The sequence below is a fragment of the Thermochaetoides thermophila genome (genome assembly GCF_000221225.1).
Source record: "Thermochaetoides thermophila DSM 1495 unplaced genomic scaffold scf7180000011816, whole genome shotgun sequence".
NCBI lineage: Eukaryota > Fungi > Ascomycota > Sordariomycetes > Sordariales > Chaetomiaceae > Thermochaetoides > Thermochaetoides thermophila.
The window spans coordinates 6,489,994-6,502,153 of record NW_006383032.1 but is presented as its reverse complement, the minus strand read 5'-3'; the positions used below and the strand labels follow the sequence as shown (position 1 = coordinate 6,502,153).

Below are 12,160 nucleotides of genomic sequence, written 5' to 3'. Positions count from 1 at the left end.
ATGGCCTGCGTCCCGGCGATCGTTTGGAAATGCCAATCCCCCAATAAAAATAACGGTCCACACTTCCACACTGACATCCCGACCACAAGGTAGTTACCAGATATGGGATAAAAAGAAGGACCATTAGCATAATACACCGCAGTCACTTTAAGCGACGGAGTCATCGAGGCATTATTCTCAGTTAGCTACCATTAGCGCTTACAAACAACAAACATCGCCAACATCTAGATCAAGCGATTTTCCGCACTCGATAATCAGCCGCAGTAGCGGCTTCGAACCAGCCAGCTGGTAAGGCGGTGCCGCGCAAGTTTGCCTGCCAGTAAGGCTGAGGCGCACGGATGGCTTGACCGGTGAGAAGAGAAGCAAAACCAACGGCGCCTGCCTGCTGTGTAACCATCGGAACGGTGTGGGAGGATTAATTCGAGAAGACTGGACTGAAACTAAAGGGTAGGGAGGGACATGTAAAAAAGCAAAGTGATCAGTCAGATCACAAACCTAAGTCTCCTCTTTGATTCGAAGTCTGCCAGCATCCTGTGATCAACCTAGTCGACTCTCTCCAAAACCTGACCGTCGATCATTGCTCAGCCATCCGCCTGACCCGCTTTCTTCGGAACCGGTCTGATTTCATATACAAGAAAGGTGGGGAATGCATCATGAAGAGGTTGTTTTCTCCTTTAATCAGGACGGTATCCGATCCCGAAATCACATCTGCCGCATTTCCTTTCTGGCTTATCCGGTCATTCGTGGATTGCGCGATACACACTTGTGTCTGTGACAGCGTCGCTATAGAAGCACTATCAAGATGCGAAGGATGAAGCCACAACTTGGCCCAATGGCTCGTGACATTAGGCCACGCGCGGTCGAAAGGACCGACAACAAGACTGCGCCAACACAGTCGATTCAAGGAGGATCAACAACAGGGCGTGACGGTCCGGCAACGCGGGTGTGACAGGTGACGAACCACTTAGAGAGAGAGAAGCTTCTGCACACTGTTCTCTGTGGTTCGCTGACCAGGATGCGGAGTGGCTGACTCGGACAGAGTACACCGAACATCAGTTGCAGATTATTTTCTTCCACATCCGCTCGAAAAAAAAACTGGGGAATCAGAAGACTTGCGCGCTACTGACTGAGAGACGTCCTTAAAGGACGCTGCATCCGCAACGACGCTGTATCGGGAGCCCGCAGATGTGTGTGGTACAAGGGGCTGGTGGCGGGAAGGATCCTACAGGCCATAGCCGGCACAAGATATGTGAGGATTTTCTCGTCCGTAACAGCATCTCAATTATCTGCCCTGGACTAACAAGTCAAAACTCGCAAAATGTGTCCCATTTTGGCCCCCGCAGAATAGACAACTGCGGATCAAAATGTTGGGTCGTCGCTGACCGGCCAATCGTGGCGTATCTCTGCCAAGCCGGATGGGATAAACGCATCCTGCTAAATTATGACGATCATACAGAGTATTCAGATCGAAATCGGCGTCACAATGTGATCCTTAACAAACAAAGAGCTCGGCAGCGTTTTAGACCTTGGGTGAAGGCCCCTTGGCCCGAAGAGAGGATGTTGTTAAGTGGGGCCCACCAAAGGCAAGGGAGGCCTGCTTGGTGATGTTGATCGTCGAGCCGCTAACGCTAGCGTCGGTGACGGACTTGACTTCCGAAAAGCTTATTTGAACGACCCGTCATACTCAACGGAACGGCACTGCTAGTGCCGTATCCCTAACGTGCTCTTAAGGCTCTACGAAATGGATGATGTTGCCCGGCTTGGGTAGTAGTTGGCAAAACGGAGCAGGGTTTCGGCACGGCAGTCCAGCCACGAGACATCGGAGCGGGCTGTATGGTTGGTCGGACTCGGCGCGTAGTCCTATGATGTCAATTCGAGGATCGCATCTTGGGGATGCTGAGCAACAATAACTTTCGATCGATGGATGGGCCCACGAGATGCCGGGAGATGCTGTGTTTCCCTCCACTCCATAAAGCTGGAAATCCGACCAGATCAGATCTGTCAGCACCGCAGCGCTAGATATGACCAGGAGCTCACGCGCCTCGCGTCGACGCTGCCCTCAGACTGTACTGCCCAGAGGATATGCGCCAGATTGTTGACCGTTAAACTTTTCAAATGATGATTGCGAATGCAAGAATAGTAAACAAGGTTTCCGAGACGCCTTGTTTGTGCCGCAATCGGGCAATATTTTGAGCCAGCCTTCCGCAAAGCTCCAAACTACGCCGCTCGGCATCCACCAGGATGGAGTTCTAGATGTTAGAAACATATGCTGCCTACTCCACCGTCGCATGTGCCATCTTCCTATGCGCGACGTCTCATCCCTCGTTGTTTGATGAAGAGAGAAATATCATTTCTGGGGAACGGAATTGGAAATGCAATTTCGTTTCAGTCCCTTCGAAAATGGCAACTCCAAAAAACATGGTGTTGATCAACCGTCTCTCGGCACAAACCTGGCTGGCAGAGTGGCAAGGCAGACTGCGTTATGCAAGTCATCGATGGCACAGCGCAGCTCGGAACCTTTCGGTCGGTAGGCGACGACGGATAGGCGGTGTGACAAGCGCATCGCAGCGGGACGCTAGATGGCCTTTTCTACTAGTTACTTTTCTGGATTCTTTCTCTTCTGTGTGTGCGTGGACCTGAGTGGATCAACCGCCGAGTCGACGCGGACACTGTGTGGTGAAGTGACACTCGGTCCGATCCAGGAGACTTAACAAGTTTTTTGTAAGGGAAGTTTCAGGACGTTGAACTGTTTTGTTGGGGGGGGGGGGAAGCCGGACAGCAGCTGCTTCTCCGTTGGTAGCCGGCATTCTTGCTTGTCTTCTCATGTGCAAGAGCTGGCTATTTATCTTGAGGGGGTTCATTTGAGATTTATTTGGTGATAATTTGCACCTGGGCCCTGGCCCATGGGAGCAAGTACTGGTTTGGTTAGGGTTAGCACCAGGTACAGAGTTGTACCCTCATGGGTACGTGTGGTACTTTGCCTTGCTGTTGGTACCGCCGTCCGTGGAGCTGCTATGCACTAAGTTGCAGCTCGTTAACAATTCCACTGGGGCTCCAAGCTGCTGACGATTTCTTGAGAGGGCCTCGGATGGCATCGAGCTGATGCATTGCCAAAGATGGACACTTTGCCGTTGACCCTCTGGGTAAGCATTGTCAGCAGAACCAAACATTAACTTTCCTCACCGGCCATCAAGCTACACTCTTACTCATCCTCATCTACCGTGCCCAGATCCCATAGACGGCTCATGGCTGCTGTGCCATGTCATGGCAGGGCTCGGCTTGGCGGCAAGTGGGTGGGCGGTGTTACGCCGGCCCCGTGCAGTAGCGCAGCCGCGGAACGGAGGCCGGCCCTGGGACTGGGGCACTGCTACCTCACGATGCCACTGCCAACAATGGGGACAATGGCCAAGGACTGATTAAAAGTGGGGAGTGAGAAACAGGCAAGCGGTTCCGTTCCGGTAGATGAGCATGCCTAGGCCGAATGAGACGTCAGTTGCTGACACGATTGTCGGCTGTAGTATTGTTGTGCTGTGCTGGGCAGTTGCAGAACAAGCAAGAAACAGGGAGAGTTACTGTGCAGTAACAAGCCTTAAGGTAGGCTCTCTGCTGAGTTGGATATGCAGATTTGGAAGGGAGAAGGCTCGGGAATTGCACCAGTTTTACCTTTTCCTGAGCATTAGGCATCAGCACTGGACTGTGCTTCAGTTGATATATATTCGAGATGGAAAGCCGCATAACCGGAAGTCGGCCCCTTAACGGGACGAGGCCATTACCGGGTTAGCCAAGCTCCTTGTGAAGCGCGTCTATCTTGTGCTACCTAGCCCTTACAGTCTCCTTGGAGCGCCGAGTGTGCGAGAGGAGAGGTAGTCTACCTGGTGTTTGTCGCAAGGTGCGGTGTGACGCGGTGCGAGAAGGATGCCTCCAACCACCCATCATCCATCCATATACTTGCCTATCCGGTCCGCTCTCAGGCATTCTCTCCTGCTGCCAGAGTGCTGGTAAGCAGCTTATCGCCGTAGATAACCAACCTACCGACCACAACAAAGGATGCTAGAAAATTCTCCGACCCGACCTGGCGAGGCTACAGTGGTGTAGGAGGTAACTGTCTACTTGCTTAGGCTGGCTGGCTGACTTGGATAATGAAGAAAGAGGTAGTCTACCGGCATATAGGCGTTTAGCTCTCTGCTGATAGACCAGTATGTCCGGAGAACTGGTCAGTTGCCTTTTGTTGTAATTGTTGCCTCTACTTACTGTTGTATGATTGTTGTCGTAATGGGTAGTTGTGTAACATTCTTCTAGCAGGATCCCACCTCCACCCGTCCTACCGTTCACAGCCGATGTTTGGTACGCAGACGACACAGCAAAACCATGCATAACATACCACATAATGAACAAAATGTTCGGAATGATTTAGGTCTTTGCATGTCATGTTTGTCAACCATACAACCCAGCCAGAAACCAAAGGATCTGGACAGCCTAAATGGGTAGTCGGTGAACAGCCAGCACTGGGAGTGTCGGGATTCCCGGCAGTTGACAGCAACATGACCATGCCTTGATAATGTCGATGGGTACGTCAGGCCCAATATGTACGACAAAGGAAGAGGTTGGGGAAGGGAAAAGGGTGGTTCGGGTGCCCTTCCCGAAGGCTTGTGTCGTACAACGGCTGGTCCTTTTTTTGTGTCTCACCCACTTTGGACAAGTCAAGGGGGCACAACATCTGATGGAGGTTTCGTTCGTTGTAGTGTCCAATGGCAGTGTGAGACCTGCCAACAGAAGGAATATCACAGGAGAAGTCTGGAAAATGGCCATGATAATGTTTGTTTTTGCGAGACAAATACATAACCAGAAGTCTACGTGATTCATTGCAACACACATCGACGAAAGAACAAAACATCGTAAAACTTATGAGTAAGGCCTGCCATGATTCCATCCTTGAATCTCAATAAAAACAATTATCTATCTACCCGGAATTGTCCAAAAGATGTTCCACTCTCATACATTCACCTATGGATTCGTTAGTTTGTTAGCCCGGTAACATAGGCTTGTCCGAGAGGAGGGAGATAAAGGGGAGTGTTGAGGAAAAAGTACTGTGTGGTAAACCAACGTTGGTAAATGAATATGAAACGACGAGAAAATGTTAAAAGAAGACAAGGAAGATAATGACACATGAAGCCAGAATAAACCGGGAAACATAGCCAAGCCTAAATGCACAGGGTATTCCTGCAGATGCCTTATGAAGTAGTGTAATACTTAGGGAAAGATGTTCGTAACATTGCATAATAGCGTAGATAACAGTGGCCCAACCTGTTGCCCATCCATCAATCCATGACCATACCGATCCGTCCATCCATCCAATCCGATCCCATGTGGTCAGTTCAAGAGAGAATAACGTTTTAGTTTTATTTTATTTTTTTTGAGATAATGTCCCACCCAAATCCGTTTCAGGAATGTCAAAGAACAAGAAGGGCAAAAGGGTAGGAGCAGTATGACGCCGGATGAGGAAAGGAAAAAAGGAGAGAGATAAGGTTGTTGGCATTTATGGTAGGAGTTAGCTGATGAGAACGTCAAAAAACCATGAAAGAAAGGAAACCCTTCCGAGAGCCAGTGGTAACGAGGCCAGATCCCTTCCTCAATCGTGCAGCCCAACCAACATACCCAACAGACCAGATCTCGCCCTCCCTCCTACCGTGCTTTTCTTCATGCGACCCTCTCAAACCAACCAAGAGAAAGCCAAGGAAAGTCCTAGAACTCCCAACACCCTTTTCTGTCCATAGTTATATCCTTCCAGGAAGTCCAAAATTTTGGGGGTGTGTGGTCCTACCCTCCCTCTTAGTCCATATCCGATCATGGCTGGTATTGTCTCAACTAGTTTCGTTCGTTCATTCCTTCCTTCGGCGTAATATAGCGTAAAAGATGTTACGCCGTTGCTCCATGGATGTGGAAGATGTAGATGTGGGTAGTCCGTCTTTTGAGTGTCCAGGCATGTTTGTTACCCTCAAATTTTGTCAATGGGCCATGCTTTAGATGCTTCTTCTCGGAGTATATCGTGGAGTTAAGGCAGCAGAGAAAGCGGCAGGCTTTCTATGGATGCAAGGCCAGGGCAGAGCTAGCATGCTCAGTACCAAAAACGACGGTGATGAAGAGAATAATAGTGGTAATCGAGATGGATAGGTAGATAAAAGTCTCAAATAAAGAGATGAGAGAAGACCACAGAAATCCATCGAGAATAGAAAACACAAAGGTTCCATTTTTGCATATCCCTCTCTTTTGTCCATACGCCAGTTCCCTATTCCATCCAATCCAATCCGATCCAATCCATTTCCCTTTCCATACGAGTGCTGTCAAGTGGTCAAGCAATGTGTGTGTTTGTCATGTGGTGTAGGTAGGTAAATAGTAGATGGTAGTAGTGTGCTGCCTGAGTCCCATTCTCCCACGCGCCTTTGGTCATTTCCTTGGTGCTCATGTCCCAGCCCAGCAGACAAATATAGAAGCGACAAAGACAACCAAGCCGAACCTAACCAAGCCAATCCAAGATCAAAAAGCGGATGAGATAACAGTATAAGTAAAGAAGAAACACAAGCAATCGAAAGCAAGAGAGAAACGGGAAATCTCGAAGACTCAACTCAACTCAACAACGACCACTCCACACTCTCTCCCCATCACAATCTACCCAAGCCTACACTCTTTCATCATCAACCCGCACAACAATCCCTAACACTACGATACCTCATCCCAGTTACGTCAAACTCATCCCCCCACCCGGCGCAGCAATAACCGGCAGATGATGTCCCCCATGATGAGCCCCATGATGTCCACTATGATGATGATGCACCCCCACACTTCCCGTCCCATAATGATGACCCGGATACTGCCCCACACTAGTCGGCTTACTCTCAAACCTTCCACACCTCTGTCCCGCCGGCGAAGCGGAATAGTAGCTGCTGCTGGTCCCGTTCGACGAGTTGTAGCTGCTGAACAGACTGGGTAGGGAGCTACTTGGTCCCGAGGCGGAGCTGGCCGGGAGGGTTGAGGTGGTATCGGCTGTTGAGGATGACGGGGTAGGGTCGGGCTTAATCTTTGTTGGATCGAAGGCAGCGCCAGAGGTGCTGCCAATCGAATCGGTGTCGTTTCGCGAATGAGAGAAGAGCTCAACCTGGCCTTGGGGCGGTTGGTGGTGGCTGTGTGTGTGATGCCTGGTATCAGCATGGCCTTCAGCGGCGGGGTTTTCGTAGATTGTGCTGGCGTAGTATTGGTAGCCCTTTGCCTCGGTGATGGACTTGACGTCTTCGGCGGACATCATTGGGTCTGTGCCTGTCATGGTCAGGTCGTGATGGTGTCGGGTGTATGCACCAGAACGGGGGTCGTATGCTGAACCACCGTAGGGGGCGAGCCCTGAGCTGGTGTAATCCCCCGGGCCCAGCAGAGCGCCGTAGCCGCCTGGGGCAGCCCCGCCGAGGGCGCCTGCACCCCCAGCACCACCGGCCCCATGACCAGATGAGTTGCTTCCTCTCCTCTCGGACTGGTAGTGGCCTGGGCTTCGGCCACGAACAATCATCTTCGCCGACTTGCGGTAGGCGACCTTGATCCAGGGGTCTGAGCCCTGCTGGATGCCGATATCAGCCCACAACTCGACGATGAGGTGGTAATACTGCTGGGCTGCGCGGCGTTTGCCGTTGTTGGCGGTAGCCTGCTTGAACTGGATCCGCTCGAAGGTATGCTCGGTCGGCGCAGAGGTCTGCTGGGACTGGCCATACAGGGCGGTCGATCCGGGGGCAGAAGTCGTCTGGGGATCATAGCGGGAGGAGGCAAGGCTGCCAGAGTCATAGATACCAGAGAGCGGGTGATGGGGCTGGGGAGGCTTGGGACTCAGCCGGATCTTATCGGGCTTCGCGATGGGACCCTTGTCGCGCTTGGGGGTGTGCTGGACCAGTTCGATGGTGTGAGACTCGTTGTCAGAGACGACGGCCGAGATACACATAGCAAAGCCATGCACTGTGTAGCTCTGGTTGGAGTTGTTGGGTTGGAATTGTATTGGCGTTTGGGGTAGAAGTGGTTGGAGGGTGAACGAACAGACGCATGAGAAGTAGTTGCGCCGGTAGCACGTCCATTCGTTGTCAGCAATGAAGAAGCCTTTGTCGATGATGCCGCTGATCTCGGGCTTAATTGGCGTGCCGTCGCTGTACACGAGCTGACCACAGTTGGTCATTGAAATCAGAGGGGGTATACTAGGCTGGGTCTTGGACCCATGATGGTGGTAGCCCGACTCCATCTTGAGCGAACCGTACTGCGTGCTCATGGGCGAGAGAGCGTTGTGGCGTCGGATAGCTCCGAACGACGGCGATCGTGGCAGGTGATCTGGTCTCCTAAAGGCAGGCGTGGCGGTCGAGTAGAGGTCTCGGGCGCTCAGGTGAGGTGCGGGATGCGGCAGGGCCGTCCTATGGGCATGTGCCATGCCCTGGCCGGATGTGCTACTACTATAGCTGTAAGTACTCGGGACGCTTGCGAAGTACGGGTACGCCATAGGATGGCGAGGTCATGTTTGACGATGGGATGAGGTGTGAATGGATATCAGGTTGAACAAAGCAAGAAACAGTGTCAAGTGGGAAGAGGGGGGAAACTGTGACAGCAAGAGGAGCTAAATATAAGATGAATAAGCTACCAGGTTCGACCTACTTGGAGCCTAGTCGAGGCCTGACGTCAAGACTGGGAAAGATGGGCGGCGCGGACGTATAAAACTGACTACCCTCGGGGGTGTACGGCGTCACGGGCGGCTGAGGATGGGCTGGAGGAAGCAAGTTCAAGAACGGGGATGGCTGGGCCGTTGAGTCTACGGATAAGGTCGACAAGGTACTGGATGAGCCCTGCGTAAAGCTGTACGGGAGCTTCCAGGTTAGCTAACGGACGGCCACGCGGCGCCGGCGGCAGCTGTGTGCTGTGTGCTGTGTGTAGTAGGTAGCTTGGCTAGGACAGAGCAGGGGGTATGTAGGGGGACAAGGAATAAAGTACGTCGTGATAGGTAACAGGTAGCAGACAGTAGCAGATAATAGAGTGGGTAATGGCAGCAGCAACTGTTAGCTAGCAGCCGGCCAGAGTGCAGACTGTAGACTACAGACTGTGAAGATACTGGTGTGGCGGGAGGGGGGGGAAGAGGAGGACGAGGGACGGGGGACGGGGAGGGATCAAGAAGGGGGAGGGCCAAGGGGGCAGGGGGGGGGGGTAGTAATCCGCAGTGTAGGCAGCGTTAGGTAGGCAGGCGTCCGTTAGGCTGCGGGCCTCTCTCGTCTGGCGCTCGCTCAACGCTGTGCACCTATGCCGACCGGCCTTGTGTAACACCAGGAGCTGGTTGTACGACCGGCGTACGGCGTCATACCAGCACACAGGTGTGTTTTGCAGAGAGCAGAGGAGGGTGTGAGGGGGGTGTCGCAGCAGCAAGCAGCAAGCAGCACCCGTATTAACCTCTTAGCTCCTAGAAGCAGGCTTTTGCCTCTTCCCGGTGCTAACCAACTGGCCAGCGCTGAAGAAACACTTTGAGGAATGAGAAAGAAAGGCGTGGCGTATTGTGCGTGCGGCAACAGCGCGCGGAGGAAACCAGCAGGTCTCGCTATCTCGATAGATCACGGATCATGGCTTATGGATCAGGAACCCAATGGCCCAATGACCCTGGAACTCATAGACCACGACCGACTGATCCGGACGTAGCACATGCTACTACCGAAGCGAGAACTGCATGTCTCACGCGCCGCTGGCGATCGGCAGAGAGAGTGAGCAGGACGACGCGAGAAAGAGTTGAGTGGAGAAGGACAGGGGGGGGGGAATAAGCTGCACAGACGCACCACCAGACTTGATTTCAGCGATCCAGCAATGGGGAGTGAGTGCGATCTCAGCATGCGCCCCCGGCAGCGGTCGAAATCTCAGAAAAAAAAACAATCCGAAATCCGGATTGACAGGAGGGGAAACACAAAACCAGCCAAGGCCGCTTAGCGTGGTGGTTGGCAAAAAGGTTGTGAATGACAAGCACACATGGTGTTCCGATCGCCCCTCCAGATCGGAGAGTACAATGGCTGTGCACCCCAAGACGATGGAAAACTAGGGGAAGGACGTGGGAAGCAGCGTGAGAAGAGAGGAATGGTGCACCAAGTGCAGGATGATAAGGGGGGACGGAAGCCTGGTAAAAGTATCGAAACACGGATGAGTGACCCATGGCGTTCGAAAAGACCGCCAGTCAGCTAGTCATCCAAGCAGCCAGCCCTGTCACTGGGCAGTTTCTCTGGCTGGCTCCCGGGTTGCCAGGCTGCCAATGCTGCCAGCGCTTCCAGGGTGTATCTAAGATGGAGGATGGGGGTGTATGTTTTGGGTGTGGGCGAGGGATAAGGAAATGGGATGGGGAATGCTGAATGGGCATGGGCCATGGGAAACCGGGGGATGGGAAAAACGGGGACGCAATGTGCAGATGGGTGACCGAGGGCAGACAAAAAAGAGACCAATAGACCAATTAGGAAAGGGGCCGTTGACGCACCACATGTCAGTTGGAGCCGGTATTTCGAGGTACTCCAGCCCGGGGGCAGAGGGCGGCGAGGGCTCGACAAAGTCCTATTGATGACGCACCTGTTAGAGCAAAGCTCCCATTTTGTGTTTTCCGGTCCCTGGTCCCTATCTGTCTATCTCTTCTGCTGTCTGGAGTAGGCTAGAGCGAAGTTAGAGCCGTGCGGATACTGCACGACAGATGTCGGATCGAGTCAAGAGAGAACCGAGGGTGCCCGGTGCTGCGTCCCGAGATGGAGATCTGTGATCTGGGGCGATCTGTGTATCTGTGTTGCTGTTTTTGTCTCTCTGTCCGTGTCAACCAGACAAGGAAGCCCAAGACCGAGCTGGGAACATATCCCGCTGCTGCTGCGTTGCTGAGATGCTGCGTGGCTGACGAGTGCCGTGCCGGCCCACGGATCGGATGTAGTTTACACGTCTACACTGTCACGAAGGATTCTTCTGCAGCTCCAAGTTGATGGCAGACTCAGCAAGCCGAGGACAACGCTGGGACCTGTGACGCATTAGCTGCCGCCCATGGCCGGCGCATGCAGACTGGCGAGCAGTCTGGGATGCAAAGTCGAGAGCTGGAGGAGATTTGGGCGAGCGAGGAGGGAAAATCGAGGAGTGCAAGGAAACAAGCAGCAAAAGGTGGGGGCCACAATAATTAGAACAGGCCGCACGTTCAGCAGCACGAAACGGGAAAAAGGTTTGTATGAGTGAAAACGACGAGCCGAGGATAAGAAGCGCAGTTGAGGAAAAAAAACAGGAAAAATGTTTGCTCAATGCCGCGTGTGACTGAGAAAGCTCAGATCGGCAAGCAACAAGAAAGTAAGGAGCAAGAAAAGTGAGTTCGCTGAGGTTTTCTCTCGATAGCAGATGGGAAACCAGGCAAGGCAGTGTAAGTAACAACAGATCACGGTAAGCGGCAGTGCCGAGGGGAGAAGGGAAATCCTCATCCATGCATGTCCGCGAGTAGTGTAATGTATGTAAGCCGCAATCCGCAGAATATGCAATCCTCGCTGGCTGTGCTTCTTCTCGATAGACCAAAGAAGAGGAATGTACGAACGGTACTTCGCACAACAGAAGAAGGGAGTACATGCAGTACAAGGGGGTACCGGCTCACCGACAGGGGTACTTGGCTTGCCTGAAGCTGCGTGATTCGTGCTTGACGATCCCAGCCGTGAGGCGTGGGACCGTAGAAGTAGAAGAACCTAAATGGAAGCAGAAATGACAACGGATCCATGACAAGACCACGACCACGACCAAGCCCGCTGCAAGCCCAAGCCCAAGACCAGGCCAGCAGACGAGGACGAGCAAGACTGGAAGCGTGAAAAATGGAAGAAACTCGCATGCCCAGAGGGGCTCGGCCGACGAACAGGGACCCGGGCAGCCTGCTGACAGCGACTGAGCGGTTGGCAACAAGTGCAGTGCCCAGCGCAGCATCCAGATGGACCACTAGCACCGGCGAAGTGAGTGACAGGGAAAGAGAAGGCAGCTGGCAGGACTGGACTAGGCACTGCAGCCCAAGGGCCAAGTACCTAGCCAAGGCCTGCGACTCGCAGACCGGGATGCGACCACGGGACATGTTCCCTCAGCAGCTCAGCCTTTTTAGCTGCATGCCCAGTGTGCTGTTAAT

The 12,160-nt window shown here is 52.9% G+C and overlaps 1 protein-coding gene across 1 annotated transcript; it reads right to left on the bottom strand.

The window, feature by feature from the left end:
* Window positions 1-6,736: 6,736 nt before the first annotated feature.
* CTHT_0038660 (putative meiosis-specific protein) lies at window positions 6,737-8,521 on the bottom strand (the record flags this gene model as incomplete). Its single annotated transcript, XM_006694222.1, has 1 exon — window positions 6,737-8,521. One exon carries the CDS (start codon window positions 8,519-8,521, stop codon window positions 6,737-6,739), a length of 1,785 nt encoding a protein of 594 aa, XP_006694285.1.
* Window positions 8,522-12,160: the final 3,639 nt, after the last annotated feature.